Here is a 19,720-nt window from a genome sequence, read left to right as displayed (position 1 = left end):
TAGTGGCTAAGGCGCTTGATTGCTAACCAGAAGACTGGCGGTTCAAACCCACCAGCCACTCCTCGGAAGGAAGATGGGACAATCTACTTCCGTAGTGATACTGCCTCGGAAACCCAAGGAGGGGTCACTATGAGTCTGGTCCAACTCGATGGCACATAACAACAACAATGTCCTCTAGGTTCATTCATGTTTGAAGGTATTTCGCAGATTCATCATTATTCTTTAACATCGTATAGTATTACATTGTATGTACTATAGTTTATCTATTATCTGTTGATAGACATTTAGGTTGTTTCCATCTTTTTGCTACTGTGAATAATGCTGTGATGAACATGAGTATGCTTATATCTATTCATGTCATGGCTGTTATTTCTCTAGGATATATCCCTATTAGTGAGATTGCCGGATCATATGGTATTTCTATTTCCAACTTTTTAAGGAAGTGCCATACTGTTTTCCACAGTGGTCACACCATCTTATATTCCCACCAGCATTGTATAAGGGTTCCAGTCTCTCTACGCCCTTGCCAGCATTTGTTATTTTCTGTTTTTTTTAACTTTGCTATTAATGCTTGGGTGAGATTTCTTCATGTATTTCTTGGCCGCCTAAATGTCTTCTTTGGTGAAATGTCTGTTCATGTCCTCCACCAATTTTTCAGTTGGATTGTTTATCTTTTTATTTTTGAACAAAGATGTTGAAGTTTCCTGTAAATTTTAGAAGTAAGTCCCATGTCCGACTGATATATTGTGCCAAAAATTGTTTCTTGTAGGTTCTCTTTTTACTCTTGGTGAAGTCTTTTGGGGTGCATAAGTGTTTAATTTTCATTTTATTATAGCCCCTGCCCCTCCCAGTCCACCCAACTTTCTCTGCTTCAGTAGAAAAAAATTATTTTCGCTTCCCTCCAGATTATCATCTGGTGGCATGAGCAATCCCTTTGTCATGGAATTGGTCTCTGAAATTATCAGTGTCAGTTATAGAGGTGCCTTGAGATAGCTGATTGGAGGTGGGGACAGATCCCAGCAGTGGTTACAGTGTGAAATGTAGGATTTAAAGTGTAGTAATCTCTGCACATCTCCCTCTCTTTTAGTTAGTGCATAATTACAACTGCATTAGTGATCAGTCATGCTCTTTAGGTGACCCTATAACCCATTTGAGATTTAGAATAGAAAGAAGCTTGTAGCCAGTCAATTGAAGCCTTAAATTTAAGGCTGGAAATTGTGCTGATTCAGTCATGACTTCTGTTTCTCCTGTTTTTGCTTTCATATCTATACTCAATATTTATTCTTTGCTTTCTTTCATACATTCTTGACTATTTCCAGTACTATCTTTCTCTGTTTGTTTTTTTTTTTTCTCTCTTTCCAATCTTTTCTGTTTTTGGCAGTCCCTTCCCTGTACCTACTCTTCTCTCTTCCTGTTGTACCATACTCTTAGCAATTGTGCTATATATGTGTTACTGTGAAGGAGTAGAAAACAGAATTATGGGTGGTGAGTTCTAATCAGTCCTTTTTTAGTCTTGACACATAGACCTTCTGATTTATGCTTCCTTCCCTGGCAGTAGATCAAACTTTAGGTAAGGCTTAGGTGTGTTGGCTAGCTCATGTCTCTTTCTGGTTCTCTGCTCCTATAAAATATGAAAGTTAATTAGGAAATTAGAAGATGTTCAATATCCTGTTGTCTTGACTTTTCCTTTTTAGCTATTTGAGTGTCATCTGTTACCACCATTGATGTCAAGATGACTAAGCTGGGATTTCTGCGGTTGTCCTATGAGAAGCAGGACACACTTTTGAAGCTTCTCATTCTGTCAATGGCTGCTGTGTTATGTAAGTGTACATGCACATAGACCTTTGTCTTTTTGGGGATGGAAAGGAGAAAATCTTGAATTCAGGAAGAAGGGCTTTTTTTTTTTTTTTTTTTTTTTTTTTTTTATTTGTTTTCTTTTTTACCATTCCCTCCTCATCAGTATAATTTTATGAAGGCAAAATAAAAGAATCACAGGAAATGTGTAAGTCAGGGCTAGTGATCACCTGGAATAGAATGGAAGGCATGCTGTGCTAATCCTGTTTTCTCAGAGGGGTGAAAGAGGTGCTGAGGACATTGGATACTGAATTTTGTAAAGGATTATCAATTTAGGTGCCTACCATAGTATTTCTGAAAGTCTCTTGAGAACTTACGCTATTTTTTAGATTTCTTGGCTCTTCATGGATCACAAATATAATTTTGCTTGCCTTACCTCTTTGCTGCAAGGTTAAGGTTACTTTTGGGGGAGGGGAAAGTAGTCAGCATACATAAAAGATGACCATGTAAATTGAGTAAAGTGTTAGTGAGTGAATGTAATGTTACTGGCCCTGTGTAAGTAATTAAATGTGTCCTAGTAGGTAGAAGAGGGCTCTGGTAGCATAGTGCTTAAGGCACTTGACTGCTAACCAGAAGGCTGGCGGTTCAAACCCACCAGCCACTCCTTTCAAGGAAGATGGGGCAGAAGATGGGGCAATCTACTTCCATAGTGATACTGCCTTGGAAACCCAAGGAGGGGTCACTATGAGTCTGATTGGACTCAACGGCAGTGAGTTTGGTTTGGTTTTACTAGGTAGAAAATGTAGATGTCATTGTCAGAGGAAAGTAAATTTCTTTGGTTTCCTCTCTGTGGGGAGGGTTGGATAAATACTTTATTTAGGAATCATTTCATATCTCCACTGACCTCTTTATTGATAATTCTGTTATTATCGCTCTTCCATGATATATGGCCATTAAAATATTAATTCTCTGGTTTTTGCAGCTTTCTCCACTCGTCTCTTTGCTGTCCTGAGATTTGAAAGTGTAATCCATGAGTTTGATCCGTGAGTACCTTGTATTGGTCTGGTATTATTTCCTTTGGGACATATTCAGGTTTGTGGGTTTCAGATTCAAATTTTAATTAGTTCTCAGTGATGAAGATTGCTTATAGCAAATTTAGGGGAGAAATCCCTAAAGTTTTCCAAAGCAGATAATTTCTCCTTTGGAAACATTTCTCTTTGAATTGGCCAAGGGAGTCTCTCAAATTCATAAAAAACATGAGAAGCATTGCTGGTATGTCTGCCTGTCACTCAAGATGTGGGTTGGCTCAGGGAAGACTGGCTTCTCCACCTGGTCAAGAGTTAATGATGCACATTGAAAAAAGCGTTAATGATGCACATTGAAAAAAGGGATCCTGCTTGTATATTCAAGGCTCAAAAGAAAAACCACAAGTTATGAGCTTGAGATCCTTGACATGTTTTTTTTTTTTTTTTTTTCCCCCAATTGAACAGTTTATATGCTAGGAATTGGGCTTATCAGTTAAATTTCAAGGTGTGGAAAATTCAAAGCTATGAATTTGAGTAGAGATGTTGTTTATTAGATAAAAAAAGATATAGGTAAAAGTCCTAAGTGGTATTAATAGCTAACGTTTATTGAGCATTTACTTTGTTGCAAGCAGTATTTTTTAAAAAAAATAGTTACTTTTTCATAGATTTTCTCTAAGTCTTTATGATAGCCCTGTGAGATGTACTCTAATTCTGTTTTTACGTAGGAGATTGAGACCTGCAGAAGTTGAGTTAATTTATCCAAGGTTACACATTTTGTAAGTGGAGAGGCCAAGATTTGAATCTAGGTTTATCTGACTCCAGAGACTATGTTTAATCACTGTGTTATACTGCCTGAAGTTATGAGTTAATGAGAAATTGAGAGGACCAGAATTAATGTTTTTTCAATAGTGGTAAAATATATATAACAAAACACTTGCCGTTTTAAACATTCAAAATTATAGGTTCTTATTAACTCCTCGGAAGGAAGGTTGGGCAATCCTACTTCAGTAGTGATACTGCCTCGGAAACCCAAGGAGGGGTCGCTATGAGTCAGGTTTGACTCGACGGCACATAACAACAACAACAACAACAAAATTAAATCTTAAAAATTGCATGTTCAGTTTATGGAGCATTGGTTCAAAGGTTTAATACCTATGTATGTATTTGCGAAGTTGTTTTGCTTTGTTTAGACATTAGATAGCACTTTGGAGACATACAAATACATATTTTGGGGTTCCAAAATCATTTTATATTTTTTCTCACAAATGAGGAAATCAGTATTCTTTTGTTTCTTTATCACTCGTCAGGGTTTATTCCTCAGACTCTCTAGATGAGCAAATATTGAAGAGAGATGGTCAGGGACAGCAAGAATATCCTAACTGTAATTGTACAGCTTGAAGGACCGTAAAGATCATGTCACTAGTATCTTGGTTCTCTAGTGCTGCTATAACAGAAATACCACAAGTTGATGGCTTTAACAAACAGGAATTTATTCTCTTACAGTTTAGGAGGCTAGAATCCAAAATCAGTTTGGCTCAAGGGGCTGGGTGAAGGCTCCTCAGTCTTGGGCTTCAGCTCTGCCTCTTATCTAGGGCTACTGGAGCTGGAGGCATCTCTTAACTCAGACAGCTGCTGGCTGCTGAGGCTGATGAACCCAAGATCGACAGGTAAAATGGCACAGCCCCAAGATCAGCAGACAACATAGCTGGTTCAGGTTCAAGAGCAATTCCAGCAAGCAACATGGCAGGCCACTGGTTATGAAGTGTTGACCAAATACAGGATCCAAAAACTAGAGACCTTTCGCAAACTTCTCCTTATATACTAGAAGCAGGCCACACCCCAAAGGCAGCTCCCTTTCCACTAATTAACTCAGCACATTCCATCATGGAGGTGATTACAGTCTCCTTATGGAGAGTAACTACATTCAGATGCCCAGCTGCTCAGAACCACCAACCCAGCCAAGGTAACACATAACCTTAACTACCACAATTTCACAGCTCATTTTGCAGAGGAGGAAATTGAAACCCAGCGTGTTAGTGAGTTGCTGAAGATTTTGTGACATCTGGGACTAGATCCTATGTCTTCTGACTCCAGTTCAGACTTGTTTTCACTAACTTCTTTCTACTTCCTCTATCTCACTCTGCCTTTCCTGCTGTTAGCTAAAGGACACAGTTCTGACACATGTTGACTGTTTGCTACCCTTATTCCTTCTATTGTCTGACAGTTGCCAAAATAACATTTGCCAGTGACAAACAGAAGGACAGAAATTTCTTCTATCTGCTACTTCAGTTTATTTTAGCTCTTGAAACTTGACTGACCAAGGAGGAAATAGGGTTGCGAGGCAGGCAGGGAGGGTAGTCATGATTATCTCCAGTAATTAAACTGTCCTTAGTTTTAGACCCTTTTATTGATTTTTTCCCCTTCTTTCCTTCCTTCATTCCTTTTTCTTTTTTAATGAGAAGTAAGAGAAGGGGTTATGTAGCTCTGAACTTAAAGAACCATGTCTTTCCATGTATAGCTCTCAGCATTTTATCTCAGGTATTTTTGATATACCACCATGTATGATGGCATTCAGAAATATTTTAAATAAAAATATGAGTGGACTCATTACAAGTTTAAACTCTCATTAAGAATTTTGTTTTGCGGTATGGTGCTTTCTTAAAAAACTGGAACTAGAAATACCATATGATCCAGCAATCCCATTACTAGATATGTATCCTAGAGAAATAAGAGCCATGTATGAACAGATGTTTGCACATCCACGTTCATTGCAGCACTCTTTAAAATAGCAAAAAGGATGGAAACAACCTAAATGCCTATCAATGGAGGAATGGATCAGTAATCTGTGGTACATACACACAATAGAACACTACGCAATGTTAAAAAAATGATGAATCTGCAAAATGTCTCATAACATGGATGAACTTAGAGGCTATTATACTGAGTGAAGTTAGTCAATTACAAAAGGACAAATATTGTATGAGACTACTATTATAAAAAATTAAGAAGAAGGATTTTACTAAAAAAGAAATATTCATTGATGATTACCAGGGGTGGGTGGGGAAGGGAGGGTAAACCACTAACTTGAGGGTAGACACATATTAATGATTTAAAAAAAAAAAGAATTTGTTTGGTGGAATGGATTAAAAATTTTCATCCTGTATATAAGATGAAGGAACTCTGGTGGTGTAGTGCCTAAGGCATTTGACTGCTAACCAGAAGGCTGGCAGTTCAAACCCACTAGCCACTCCTCAGAAGGAAGGTTGGGCAGTCTACTTCCGTAGAGATACTGCCTTGGAAACTCATCGAGGGGTCGCTATGCGTCGGGTCTGACTTGACGGCACATAACAACAACAACAACAACAACATGTAACATGAACTTCAAATTATCCATGTGTTGGTCTTATGGAAGGTAAGTTCCTCCATGATATAACCCAAGGAGCCAAATCCTCAAATTGGTGGAAGTATTTGAGTATGAAGAGGAGGAGACATAGATTTTTTTCTTTCTTGCTATGTTGTTGTTAGGTGCCAACGAGTCAGCTCTCAGTCATAGTGACCCTATGTACGACAGAACGAAATGCTGCCCGATCTTGTGTCATCCTCAAAATATTTGCTATGCTTGAACCCATCGTTGCAGCCATCTCACCTGCCATCATGTGTCAGTCCATCTCGTTGAGGGCCTTCCCCTTTTTCGCTGACCCTCCAGTGTACCAAGCATGTTATCCTTCTCCAGGGACAGGTATTTTATGACAACATGTCCAAAGTATGTGAGACAAAGTCTGGCCATTGTCGCTTCTAAGGAGCATTCCTGCTATACTTCTTCCAAGACAGATTTATTCCTTCTTTTGGCATTCCGTGGTGTTTTCGGTATTCACCAACACTGCAATTCAGATTCATTAGTTCTTCTTCAGTCTTCTTTATTCATTGTCCAGCTTTCACATGCATACGAGGCTGTTGAAAATACCATGGGTTGGGTCAGGCTCACTTTAGTCTTCAGAGTGACAGCTTTGCTCTTAACCCTTTTGCAGCTGATTTGCCCAGTGCAGTACAACATCTAATTTCTGCCTCATGGGGGTTGATTGTGTATCTAAGTAAAATGAAGTGCCTTCAGTCTTTTCACCGTTTATTGTGGTGTTGCTTATTGGTCCAGTTGTAAGCATTTTTGTTTTCTTTATGCTGTAAAATAACCTATACTGAAGGCTGTAGTCTTTCATCTTCTATCAGTAAGTGCTTCAAGTCATCTTTACTTTCAGCAAGCAAGGTTGTGTCATCTCCATATCACAGGTTGTTAATGAGTCTTTCTGCAATTCTGTGATGCCATTTTCTTCATATAGTCCAGTTTCTCTGATTATTTGCTCAGCATACAGATTGAATAATTATGATGAAAGGATACAACCCTGACACACACCCTTCCTGATTTTAACCCATTCAGTATCCCCTTGTTCTGTTTGAATGACTGCCTCTTGGTATATCTGCTGTTCCTCATGAACACAATTAAGTGTTCTGGAATTCCATTTTTCAGTGTTACCTTTATTTGTTATTCAAATAATGAATGTCATTGCGTAGTCAATAAAACATAGATAAACATTTTTCTGGTATTCTTTGCTTTCAGCCAGGATCCATCTGACATTAGTAATGATATCCCTCATTCCACACCTTCTTCTGAATCCGGCTTGCATTTCTGGAAGTTCTCTGTTAATATAGTGCTACAACTGTTTTTGAATTATCTTCAGCAAAATTTTACTTGTCTGTGATGTTAATAATGTTGTTTGATAATTTCCACATTCTCTTGGATCACCTTTCTTTGGAATGGGCATAAATATGGATCTTTTCCAGCTGGTTGGCCAGGTCTTTTAAATTTATTGGCATAAGTGAGTAAGCACTTCCAGTGCTGCATCTGTTTGTTGAAACATCTCAGTGAATGTTCCATCAATTCTCGGAGTGCTGTTTTTCACCAATTCCTTCAGTGCAGCTTGGACTTCGTCCTTCAGTGCTGTTGGTTTTTCATCATATGTCACCTCCTGAAATGGTTGAAAGTTGACCAATTCCTTTTGGTACAGTGACTCTGTGTATTCCTTCCATTGTCTTTTGATGGTTCCTGCAGCATTCAATATTTTGCCCTTAGAATTTTTTCTTCTGTTCTTTCAACTTGAGAAATGCTCAACTTCTTTGTTTTCTAATTCCAGGTCTTTGCACATTTCATTATAATACTTTACTTTTTATTCTTGAGCTGCCCTTTGAAATCTTCTGTTCAGCTCTTTGATTTCATCGTTTCTTCCATTGCCTTTAAGGCTGCTCTCCATTCAAGAGCAAGTTTCAGAGTGTCTTTTGACATCCATTTTGGTCTTTTCTTCCTTTCTTGCTATAGGTACTTTAATTATCGGACTACCCGGTTCCTGGCTGAGGAGGGATTTTATAAATTCCATAATTGGTTTGATGACCGGGCCTGGTACCCTTTGGGACGAATCATTGGAGGAACAATTTACCCAGGTGAGGGGAACAGGATTTTTTTTTTTAAGTATTTGTGTAGTATTTTAAACAAATTTGTATTTGTATATTATAGAACAGTTTATTTTATTCCAGTAGTTTCATTTTGAGACACTTGTCATTTTTTATTCTTAATACATTGGGTTGCCTTGAATCAATCAACTAGACAGCAGCTATCAACAACAACATTGATTCCTAAAAATGGATCTCATACAGATGGGAGAACATGTGTGGGACATTGGGAATGGGTGGTTTTTGTAGGTTCTGGACACTTGATTGAATTCTTATGAGAGAAATTTATAGGCTTCCTGCATTTGCTATATTAATGTTCCAAGTGCTTTGTTTAGAGCTGTGTAGTCACTTCCTTGGTAATTGGATTCACCTTCTCTCTCCTTTAAATTCTTTGTCTTACTAGGACAACCTAATGGAGTTTCTTTTCCTATTACAGGCTTAATGATCACCTCAGCTGCAATCTACCATGTACTCCATTTTTTCCACATCACCATCGACATTCGGAATGTCTGTGTGTTCCTGGCCCCTCTCTTCTCCTCCTTTACCACCATCGTCACGTACCACCTCACCAAAGAGCTCAAGGTGAAGGATTTGGGGTGATAGGAGGCTTGGGAATGAATGTTGTTGAACCTCTCTGGTAAGATGATGAAGGGTGGGGGACTGAGAACCTTGAAAAGGCCAGGAAGACAACTTTTGCTGGACAAAAATCATTGGATTCATTCTCCTCCCTAGAATATGTAGTTTTTATCAAAAGGAACTGTTTGTCATTATGAGAGAACGTTGTCATTATGTGAGAAGGTCAAATGTAAATTGCTACATTAAAAGAAATTTTTTTACATACAAACTTGAGGTTTAGATTTTGAAGTCCTCAGGATCTGAGGGAAGGGGGAAAAATAGCAGGAACCTGTCCAACATGATTACTTCTTTTCTGTACTAGAAATAGGTGCTGCATGGTTATTTGTTGATTTTTTTTTAAACATTTACTTTAACATTTTTAAACCATTTGGTTCTTTAATGGACTCCGTAATGCTGACTCTTTCCACATTTCATTATTGCTGACCCTGGCTCCTTGGATGCTATTCTTAGTTTATGGTATCAGGAAGATACCTGAGAGGTGATCAACTATGAGGATAACTTGGGAGACCTGAGTTTAATTTGGAGGCCTTTCATCCTTCTTGCTATCCTTGTCCTAAGCTTGAGTCTTATCAACAGACAAATCCTTACTTTTTTGGAATGTGGGTTATATTATGTTGCTTTTCTCTCCTGAACTCACAGATTGCCTATGGTAGTACAACTTTATTATCTAAGCTCCTGGCATCTTCAGTCCTGGTAGATTATCATGTACCTTTGTTGCCTTTTTAGCTCAAATAATAATCCTTCTTTTCCTTTGAGTTTGTTGCATGACTTTCATAGATGTGACTGGTGTTTCTGTGAGTATAGTAATAATAGTGTTTACTATATGTCTGTCAGGTACTAATTTAAGGGATAGTATGGGGATACTGACAGCTAAACAGCCCATTCTGGGGCAGTTTCTGATGGAGCAGTTTACATAATTTGTCTGTCTTCAGCATATGTGTACTCAATTTCAGATTTGGTATCATGGGATGTTGGTTGTGAAGTTTTTAGCTCTCTTGTGCTGTGAGCTTTTGTAGTCATCTTATGTACCTTGGAAATTGGTGGACTGTTCCCTAGGCCTAGTACAAACAGAAAGGACAAGCTGGATCCTTTCTTCTCCTTTCTTATAGGTATACTGATGTTAATAACTTCCTCTTGGCCCTGTTTTCTTACAGGATGCAGGGGCTGGGCTTCTTGCTGCTGCCATGATTGCTGTAGTTCCTGGGTATATCTCCCGATCTGTGGCTGGCTCCTATGACAATGAAGGTAAGACTTTGAAGTAGATCTATTCACTTCACTATAGAGCACAACTTCATGAAGTGCAGTAGAATCTGGGTTCAAATTTGTTGCTTAGCAGTAGCAAAAATGATATCTGGGTGAGATAAGTAGAAATGAGAAGGAAGGAAGGAATCTTAGACAAATTTATATTCTTTCCCTAGCATTCCCTTTAGAAAGGTAGGTGGTAACTTACACACCTTTGACTCATTTCTGGGCTCATAAAAATAGAGTTAATTTTTAGTGTTGAATGACACTGTTGTTTTAACATGATCATGTGCTTTGTTTTCCTGGATAGGTACAGTGAATATCTTCAAAACTATAATGACTTTCATTGGCTTATTTTCAACTCAGCATATATTCATTGAATGTTATTGACAAAATGGTGTCAGCTATTAAGTAATTAATGAATGCAATTATATTATCTTAGAATCTATTAAGGAAGATACCTATGATACTAACTTTAATAACAGAGTACTTAGGGAATATAGAGAAAGGAGAGATTAATTCAGATTTGGGCATCAGGGAATACTTTTTGGAAGTTCCTGAAGTTGGGACTTCTTTAGGCAAATACTGAGGAGAAGGGCATTCAAGGTGTAAGGACCAGCTTGTGTTAAGATGAGGAGACAGGATGGTGCATGATAGGGTGGGATATCTTTAGGCTGTGCTAGTGAGGAAACTTAGTGCTTAGAAAGTATAGTAATAATAGTGTTTACTATATGTCTGTCAGGTACTAATTTAAGTGCTTTACATGAATTAGTTAAATTTTCTTCATAACACTTTAATGATGTAGATACTGTTACTGCTTTCTTTTTACAGGAATCTGAGACAGAGAGATAAAATATTTTGCCTAAACTGATACCACTAATAGATAGTAGATCTAAGATAGAAATTCATGCAGTCTGGTCCCAGTACAGTGTTCCTAACCACCATGCTACCATGGTCTTTTCTTGACTATTGGTGTGTTCTTTCTGCAGGGATTGCCATATTTTGCATGCTGCTTACCTACTACATGTGGATCAAGGCAGTAAAGACTGGCTCCATCTATTGGGCGGCCAAGTGTGCTCTTGCTTATTTCTACATGGTAACTTTTCACTCCTTTCTTCCAGGAGTCTTTCTAAGTTTGAGTTCCTGTTGGGATATATATTGGAAGTAGCATTAGACTTTAATTCATTGACTGGAGGCTATTCATTGACTGGAGACTGGAGGCTAGAAGACTTTATTGTCTCTTGTCTCCTAAGACAGACATGGATGTCCATTGTATGATAGCAAGATAGAGATAATGTTTTTAATTTTTAAAGTTCTCCAGATGTTATGGTTTCTTATAAGTAAATATTGGTTGACTAGCTTTTTTCCTTTTTTTAAAAATTTTTATTGTGATTTGGGTGAAAGTTTACAGAGCAAATTCATTTTCCTTACAGCAGTTCATATATATTTTGTCTCATGACATTGACTGTAATTCCCCACAGTGTAATAGCTCTCTTCCTGCTTCTTCCCCATAGTTACCTCTTCCCTGTGTCCTTCTCTCCCATGCCCCCAAGCTGTCTCCCTGTACACATACACTGCCCTTCTGTTCTCCCATGATTGTTTGTACCAAGTAGTATATCTACCTGATGTAAATGTTCAGCCCATATGCCTGTCCGTTATTTGGCTGGAAGCCACAGGAGTGGGTTCAATTCCAGACCTGAAGGGCAGCTATGGGCCTTAGTCTCAGGGGTCTCATCAGGCTCTATTAGACCAGCATACCTGGTCTTTTTTTTTAATGATTTTGAGTTTTGTTCCATATTATTCTCCCACCCTATCCAGGATCTCCTGCACTCTGACCAGCTTTCTTTTCTGGTCTTCCTTCCTTAGCTATTTGCATTTGCTCACCTTTCTCAGATATCCCTAAATTCTCTGACCTTCAGAGTAGACTGATCTCTAGTCTAATCTAGATTAACTCTCAGGGTTGAAGTCTCTTATTAATGTGATCACGATGTCAGTAGTCATAGGGAGCCAACCCAGCCCACTGCCATCAAGTTGGTTCTGACTCAGAAACCCTATAGGAGAGGGTAGAACTGCCCATAAGGTTTCTGAGGCTCATCTTTCTCCCTCAGAGTAGCTGGTGGGTTCAAACTGCTGGTCTTTTGGTTAGCAGCCAGTAGTTTTAACCACTGTGCAAACAGAGCTCCTTCCACAGGGAGCATGGAATTAAATGGATGTGACTTTAATTTCTGTACTTAATAAAATCAGTACCTTAAATTCCTCAAGCCACCTGGAATAAATCAAATCTGTAGTTACTGTGAAGAGACGTACGTCACAGAGTCACAGGTGATATCCTAGGGTATAGTGACAGTGGTCTGGAGGAGTGCTCAGAAACTGTTCTTTCTTATCCTGTCCTAGGTCTCTTCATGGGGAGGTTATGTGTTCCTGATCAACTTGATCCCTCTCCATGTACTGGTGTTGATGCTCACAGGACGCTTCTCCCACCGCATCTATGTGGCCTACTGCACTGTGTACTGCCTAGGCACCATTCTTTCAATGCAGATCTCCTTTGTGGGTTTTCAGGTGAGCCCTTGACAGAGTATGGTTTTCAGCTTCTTCCACTTTTACTAGTTCCTAGTTTACTCCAACTAGTTTAATCTGTCTTCAAAGAAACCAAAACCAAACTCACTGCCGTCGAGTAGAATCTGACTCATAGCGACCCCTCCTTGGGTTTCCGGGGCAGTATCACTACAGAAGTAGATTGCCCAACTTTCCTTCTGAGGAGTGGCTGGTGGGTTTGAACTGCCAGCCTTCTGGTTAACAGTCAAATGCCTTAGGCACTACGCTACCCGAGCTCCTTAATCTATCTTAGGTTCTGATAAAAAGAGTAAAGCTTATGCTCAGCTCTGGTCTTGGACTGCTTGTGTTAAATAAAAGCAAGAGAATCATTGGCTGTTAAGTCCGCCTTCAGGGATATATTACTTGCTCCGTCAAATTTGAGTTTAATGACTATTACTCTGTCCTAGGTTTATGGGAGGGGACGGATATTTTGGTTGAGCTGAGTTGATAGTCATGATCAAAATTATTTCCAGTCCTTTTTGATTTTGTGACTCCTAAGAGTCTTACTGGGGTCCAGTATAAGTCCTTCAGGAAACAAAGCAGAAACCTTTTAACCACATGACCCCATAGGGTTAATAGACAACTATTAAAGCAGGGAATAACGTGTGTTTGATTAATCATGTAAAATTCTCATGTAAAAAAGAAGTATAACTCTTATTCAGAGGTCAGCAAATATTTCTTTAATGATTGCCTACTATATGCACTTTGCTATTTGCTGTGAAATGTAAAAAAGGTTGGACATTGACTGGTTTTTAAGGAAATTACAGTCACGTTGTTGTTGTTGTTGTTGTTATGTGCCGTTGAGTCGGCCCCAACTCATAGCGACCACATTAGGGGAAAGAAATACATTAAACCATCTATAGAATATAGTCTGTAGAATAATAGTTCTGAAAATGTAGTTCCTGGCCCAGCAACAGCAGCATCATCTAGGAAGTTGTTAGAGGTGAAGATTCTCCAGCCCCACCACAAACCTACTGAATCGGAAACTCTTGGGATGGTGCCCAGCAATCTGTGTTTTAAAAAGCTCCTTTGCCCAATCAGTGATTGTGATGCCCACTACAGTTTGAGAACCACTGGTATAAGGCCAAGAATGATTAAGTGCTAGAACATACAGGAGGGAGGGGTTGATTAGTTTGGCAGATGAGGAAGAAATGATTTTACATTGGTTCTTGAAGGATGAGAATTTTAGTGAATGGAAATTTGGAGAGATGAGGGAGAATTTGTAATCTAGGCTAAGGAAATAGTCTAAGCAAATGCCAGAGATGTGATAATGATGATATATTATTTTGGGGATGACAATCTTTGGAAAATATGGCCGGTAAATGAGAACCTCCCCTAAATTGGTCCTGATTTCTTGGTGGCCTTAGAACTTATTTGACCCTTTGGTCTGAGCTAGGTGAGGAAAAATCAGGTCTGGACTAGATCCTTCATTTTTTTTTCCCCCTCAACATTATTCCCATACATACGCTTTCACTTGCAGCCTGTTCTTTCATCAGAGCACATGGCAGCCTTTGGAGTTTTCGGTCTCTGCCAGATCCATGCCTTTGTGGATTATTTACGCAGCAAGTTGAATTCACAGCAGTTTGAAGTCCTTTTCCGGAGTGTCATTTCCCTGGTAGGCTTTGTCCTTCTCACCGTGGGAGCTCTCCTCATGCTAACAGGTAGGGGAGGCTCACGCCTTTTAGTATTAAATGCAAATAAGTGTGGATGTAGAATAAATTCCAAAAAGATTGGATATTTCCTAACCAGAGAAGAATGCTTTGTTTTCCTCCTATTTCTCATTTCATTTCAAGCATACACAAAAATGCCACTTAATCACATTCAATTTGACCCTGACCATAACCATTTGGATTCAGCCTAGCAGACAATGTCTTGTTAGGACAGCTCTTAGTATCAGAAGAACCACAGCTGGTAAAAAGACTTTATCTTAACTTTCCAAATCTTTCCCTTTCCTTTTCCCCCCTTACTTATTGGTAAGATAGAAGAAGTCTTATTGTTTGCTATACTCTAGAACATGGCATTTGTGTAACCCTTTATAGACTAAGCCATGACTTTTGGTTGGTTTGTCACATTTTTTTTTTTTCCTCCATTTCCCTGGTTCAACTTCTCAGAGGCTGATTTGATGGTGCCCAAATCTCTCTGTGTTGGCTAATTCAAAATAGCACTGGAAGACCAAGTTGACTTAGTTTCTGGAATTGGCTTTAGACTCACCAGATTTGACTTAAGACCCTTCCAGGAAGCATAGACAGGAAGCAGAATGCCTCCATTCTTCTGAGTTTTACATACAGTCTGACTTTATTCTGTTGGCTGTACTGATTAAACAGACTCTCAAGTTTAAAAGAAAGGAAGGAATGGAACTCTCAAAGTATTGACATTTAAACAAAAACCTAGTTCTTGTCTCTGAGAATCTTCTTAAAATGAAAAGTTGTGATTAGTTAGGATTAGATGTTCCTTTGTTTCTAGAGTGTTTGTGAAATATACATTGTCTCTTTACTGCCAGGAAAAATATCTCCCTGGACGGGGCGTTTCTACTCACTGCTGGATCCTTCTTATGCTAAAAACAATATCCCCATCATTGCTTCTGTGTCCGAGCATCAGCCCACGACCTGGTCTTCATACTATTTTGACCTGCAGCTCCTTGTCTTCATGTTTCCAGGTCTGTGTTCTGATGTGCCTTCCTTCATAATAATCACCACAAAATACGTCAAGTACCCTCATCTATGTTTTTGTCTGTTTATCCTGGGTAGTACTAAGGGTGGCTAAGCATGTTTTCCTAATATTTGAAATAGAATAGATGTCAGAAACCTAGCAGTTATAGATATTGGCAAGTTCAAAGCCTCATAGTTTCTTATTCATTTGTGACATAATTTAAAATTCAACTCTAATTTTTATTTTATTTTATTTTTAAAGTAATTTCAGTGTTCTGGGAGCTCTGGTGGCATTGTGGTTAAAGCGTTGGGCTGCTAACCAGAAGGTCAGTGGTTGAAACCCAGTAGCTGCTCAATGGGAGAAAAATGAGGCAGTCTACTTCTGTGTCTTGGAAACCCTATGAGTTTTCTCTGTCCTATAGGGTCATTATAAGTCAGAATCAACTCTATGGCAGTGGGTAGTGGGTGCTAGAGAATAGTGGGTAAACGGTTTTGCCCTCTTCCCGTCTACCTTCTAGTCTCTCTTTACTCACACTCGCGTATACACACACAAACACACCGCACATTCGTCTCTCCTCTTGGCAGTATTGAAGATCCAGAATAGGCGTGGCTGATTATAAATTGTGAAGGCTCTTCATCTAAGTTATCTTTTGGCCAATCCAGAAATTCTAAAGTCCAAATTTCAGAACTTACAAATAGTGGTCTTTTTCTTATATATACCAAAACCAAAACCAAACTCACTGTCATCGAGTTGGTTCTGACTCAAAGCACATAGCAACCCCCACTGGGTTTCCAAGGCGGTAAATCTTTACAGAAGTAGCTTGCCCCATCCTGTTTCTGTGGAGTGGCTGCTGGGTTTGAACTACCAACCTTCTGGTTAGCAGTCAAATGTTTTAGGCACTGTACCACCAGAGCTCCTTTTACTCTTATAAAATAACTTTATTATTTTGATAGTAATTTATGTATTGCAAAAGTAATAGATAGGTGAAAAAGGGAAAGATAAAAATTGCAGGTGTTCTCACCACCAATCTGTAGCCATATTTTGATATATAGTCATCCAGTTATTTAATGGATAAAAATGAGATCAGACAGATTATTTTTCCACTCATAAAAATCATGATATTTTCTATTGTTTGGTATTACTTTATAGTAATAATATTTAAGATACACACACACACACACACACATATACGTTTACTGAAGTAAAGAGATATGTAAATAATGAGGCACGTGGTCTGTAATCTTATACAGTAGTATTGATATGTATTCCATTTTATAAATATAATCAGCTGGCTCCTTATTGTTGGGCATTTAGGTGGTTTCTAATTTTTTGCTATTTTAAAGGGTGCTGTAGTAGATCTGAATCTTTGTATATATCTGTGACTGTTTTTTTCAGGATATATTCCTACAAGTGGAATTGATGGGGTAAATTTGTAGAATCACCCAGTCACGTAAGATGTAAAGATACTTTCCTTTGTAGACTTCTACCTACAAGGCTCAGCTGCTTACCTCTCCTTTCCCTCTTTTATAGTTGGCCTCTATTACTGCTTTAGCAACCTGTCGGATGCTCGGATTTTTATCATCATGTATGGTGTGACCAGCATGTACTTTTCAGCTGTAATGGTGAGGAATGCCCCCAGTCCTAGCTAACCTTTCCACCCTTAATTATGAGGTGACTCTTTTTGGTTTTGGCATGATTCAGCAAGTACTGATGGTTGTGAGGACGCTTCCCTCTGCGCATTTAATCAGCTGCCAAGTACTGTTGACCCTTCCCAGGAATGTAGGAGGTACTCAGACATTCTGGTTGTGGGGCCCAGCTGTCTTGAGTCTATAACTTTGGGCTATAGAGGGCCCTTTTGCACTTTGTTGAAGAATGTGACCCCAGATAGATTTTGGATGTATTAAAAAGGGAAATGTTTTTTCCTTGAAGCTCTGGAAGGATTCCCTAGTGCCATATAATTAAAAGACAGGATTTTTTTTTTTTTAAAGTATGTTGTAGTAAGATATTGGTCTCCCTGGTGTTTCAAATGATTAACGTGCTCTACTGCCAACCAAAAGGTTGGAAGTTGAAGTCCATCCAGAGGTACCTTGGATGAAAAGTCTGGAAGTTTATTTCCAGAAAATCAGCTTTTGAGAATCCTATGGAGCACAGTTGTACTATGCTACACATGGGGTCACCTAAGCTGGAGTTCACTCACAAGCAGCTGGTTTAGTAAGACAGTGTTTCATAAACTTTTTGATCCTTAGTCACAATTAAGAAATACATTGTATATCATTATACTGGATGCACATAGTATATAACTGAAAGTTTTATAACGTGTATTTCTATTACTTTAAATGTTTCAAGTATATTCTCTTCTGTTTTTTCTATGTCATTAAAAAATCACATTGGTTGAAAATTAATCATGTTGGTCCTAAATTAATGCCATGATCTACTAATAGGTTGCAGTCTGTAATTTGTAAAACACTGATAAGAATGTGATCATGCTTCCTATCTCTTTTAGGTACGTCTAATGCTAGTGTTGGCGCCTGTTATGTGCATCCTTTCTGGCATTGGAGTCTCCCAGGTGCTATCCACATATATGAAGAATCTGGATATAAGTCGTCCAGACAAGAAGAGCAAGAAGCAACAGGATTCTACCTACCCTATTAAGAATGAAGTGAGAATTAAGCAATATTAAGAATAGTCTTGGGACACTCATGTTTTTGTGTGTATGAGTTCGTATGTATACACAATCGTGTGTGGTTTTTTAGGTGGAGAAGTAGAGAGCTAACATAAATGCTCTTAATTAAATGGTTATAATTATATAGACCCTGACTTATTTTGATTCATCTCATCTGTATTAATGACTGTGTGTGAGAAATTGTCCTGTGTTGTGTAAATCTAGTTTGGTTTACTACATAAATCTTCTTTCTTGTTTAGGTGGCAAGTGGGATGATCTTGGTCATGGCTTTCTTTCTCATCACCTACACCTTTCATTCAACCTGGGTAACCAGTGAGGCCTACTCTTCTCCCTCCATTGTGCTGTCTGCCCGGGGTGGGGATGGCAGTAGGATCATTTTTGATGACTTCCGAGAAGCATATTATTGGCTTCGTCACAATACCCCAGAGGTGAAGATTTGGGAGTTGTGTGGATGAGGGCAAGTGGGGAGACATTTGATGTTAGAGTTTTTAGATTGTTGGAAAGCTTGGATAGATTGGAACTGTAGCACCTTGATCTTAAAAGTGCTTTAAAGGTCCTGGTGAACCAATACCTATGGCTTCCAGCCAAACAAAAGACAGGCATATGAGGTGAATGTTTATACTTAGGTAGATACATTCCTTGGAGAGGACAATCATGGAAGAATACAAGGGCTGTGTATGCACAGGGACATAGCTCAGGGGGCAGGAGTGCATGGAGGGGTGGATACAGGGAAGAGGTAATTATGGGGAGGAAGTGGAAGGGGAGCTGTTGTATTATGGGAAATTGCAGTCAATGTCATAAGACAGTATATGTGAGCTGCTGTATGGAAAGTGAATTTGCTCTGTAAACTTTCACCCATATCACAATTAAAAAAAAAAAATAAAATAAAAAAGTGCTTTAAAAAAGGTCCTATAGCCAAACTCTCCTCCATTCAGGGATTTCATTGATAGTGACCTTACTCTGAAGGAGCCCTGGTGGCACAGTGGTTAGAGCTGTTGGTGACTAACCAAAAGGTTGGCTGTTCAAATCCACCAGCCTCTCTGTGGGAGAAAGATGCCACAGTCTATTTCCATAAAGATTATAGCTTTAGAAACCCTATGGGGGCAGTTCTACTCTGTTCTATGAGTTGCTATGACTCGAAATCGGCTTGATGCCAGTGGGTTTGATTTTGGTTTGGACCTTACTCTGATAAGCATCTTAACTTCCTGAACACTTATCTTGAGAGGATGGTGATTTTATCATAAGATAGACTATCTCAGTTCTAAAGGCTCTTAGTAAAAGAAAGAAAAAAAATGTTACAAATAAATAATATATGTTTGTTGTAGGAAAATCAGAAAATAGAAGCAAGCAAAAAAAAATCTATAAATGATCACCTAATGGTAACCACTTTTTAACAATTTATACCTTTTGAAAATCTGAAGTGATTAGCTTTCCTTTGCAATTAGCTATTGGGAATATTGGGAGCTCTGGTAGCGTAGTGCCTAAGGCACTGACTGCTAACCAGGAGGCTGGCAGTTGAAACCCACCAGCCACTCCTCAGAAGGAAGGTTGGGCAATCTACTTCTATAATGATATTGCCTCAGAAATCCAAGGAGGG

At 38.8% G+C, this 19,720-nt stretch overlaps 1 protein-coding gene across 1 annotated transcript in view; it reads left to right on the top strand.

Moving 5' to 3' along the window:
• The first annotated feature begins 1,732 nt into the window (after positions 1 to 1,732).
• Positions 1,733 to 19,720, top strand: part of STT3A (STT3 oligosaccharyltransferase complex catalytic subunit A) — a 34,179-nt gene continuing 16,191 nt past the window's right edge. The window contains exons 1-12 of the mRNA XM_007952101.2: positions 1,733 to 1,820; positions 2,777 to 2,837; positions 8,188 to 8,309; positions 8,755 to 8,900; positions 10,109 to 10,199; positions 11,186 to 11,292; positions 12,591 to 12,755; positions 14,272 to 14,452; positions 15,292 to 15,447; positions 16,971 to 17,062; positions 17,944 to 18,099; positions 18,363 to 18,551. Of these exons, the coding sequence (XP_007950292.1) occupies positions 1,733 to 1,820; positions 2,777 to 2,837; positions 8,188 to 8,309; positions 8,755 to 8,900; positions 10,109 to 10,199; positions 11,186 to 11,292; positions 12,591 to 12,755; positions 14,272 to 14,452; positions 15,292 to 15,447; positions 16,971 to 17,062; positions 17,944 to 18,099; positions 18,363 to 18,551 (1,554 nt within the window). The remainder of the gene's footprint in view (positions 1,821 to 2,776; positions 2,838 to 8,187; positions 8,310 to 8,754; positions 8,901 to 10,108; positions 10,200 to 11,185; positions 11,293 to 12,590; positions 12,756 to 14,271; positions 14,453 to 15,291; positions 15,448 to 16,970; positions 17,063 to 17,943; positions 18,100 to 18,362; positions 18,552 to 19,720) is intronic.

Source organism: Orycteropus afer, unplaced genomic scaffold, assembly GCF_000298275.1.
Source record: "Orycteropus afer afer isolate SDZICR_OR568_19922 unplaced genomic scaffold, OryAfe1.0 scaffold00325, whole genome shotgun sequence".
NCBI lineage: Eukaryota > Metazoa > Chordata > Mammalia > Tubulidentata > Orycteropodidae > Orycteropus > Orycteropus afer.
Note: the sequence above shows the minus strand (reverse complement) of the source record. Positions and strands in the feature narration are given on the sequence as shown.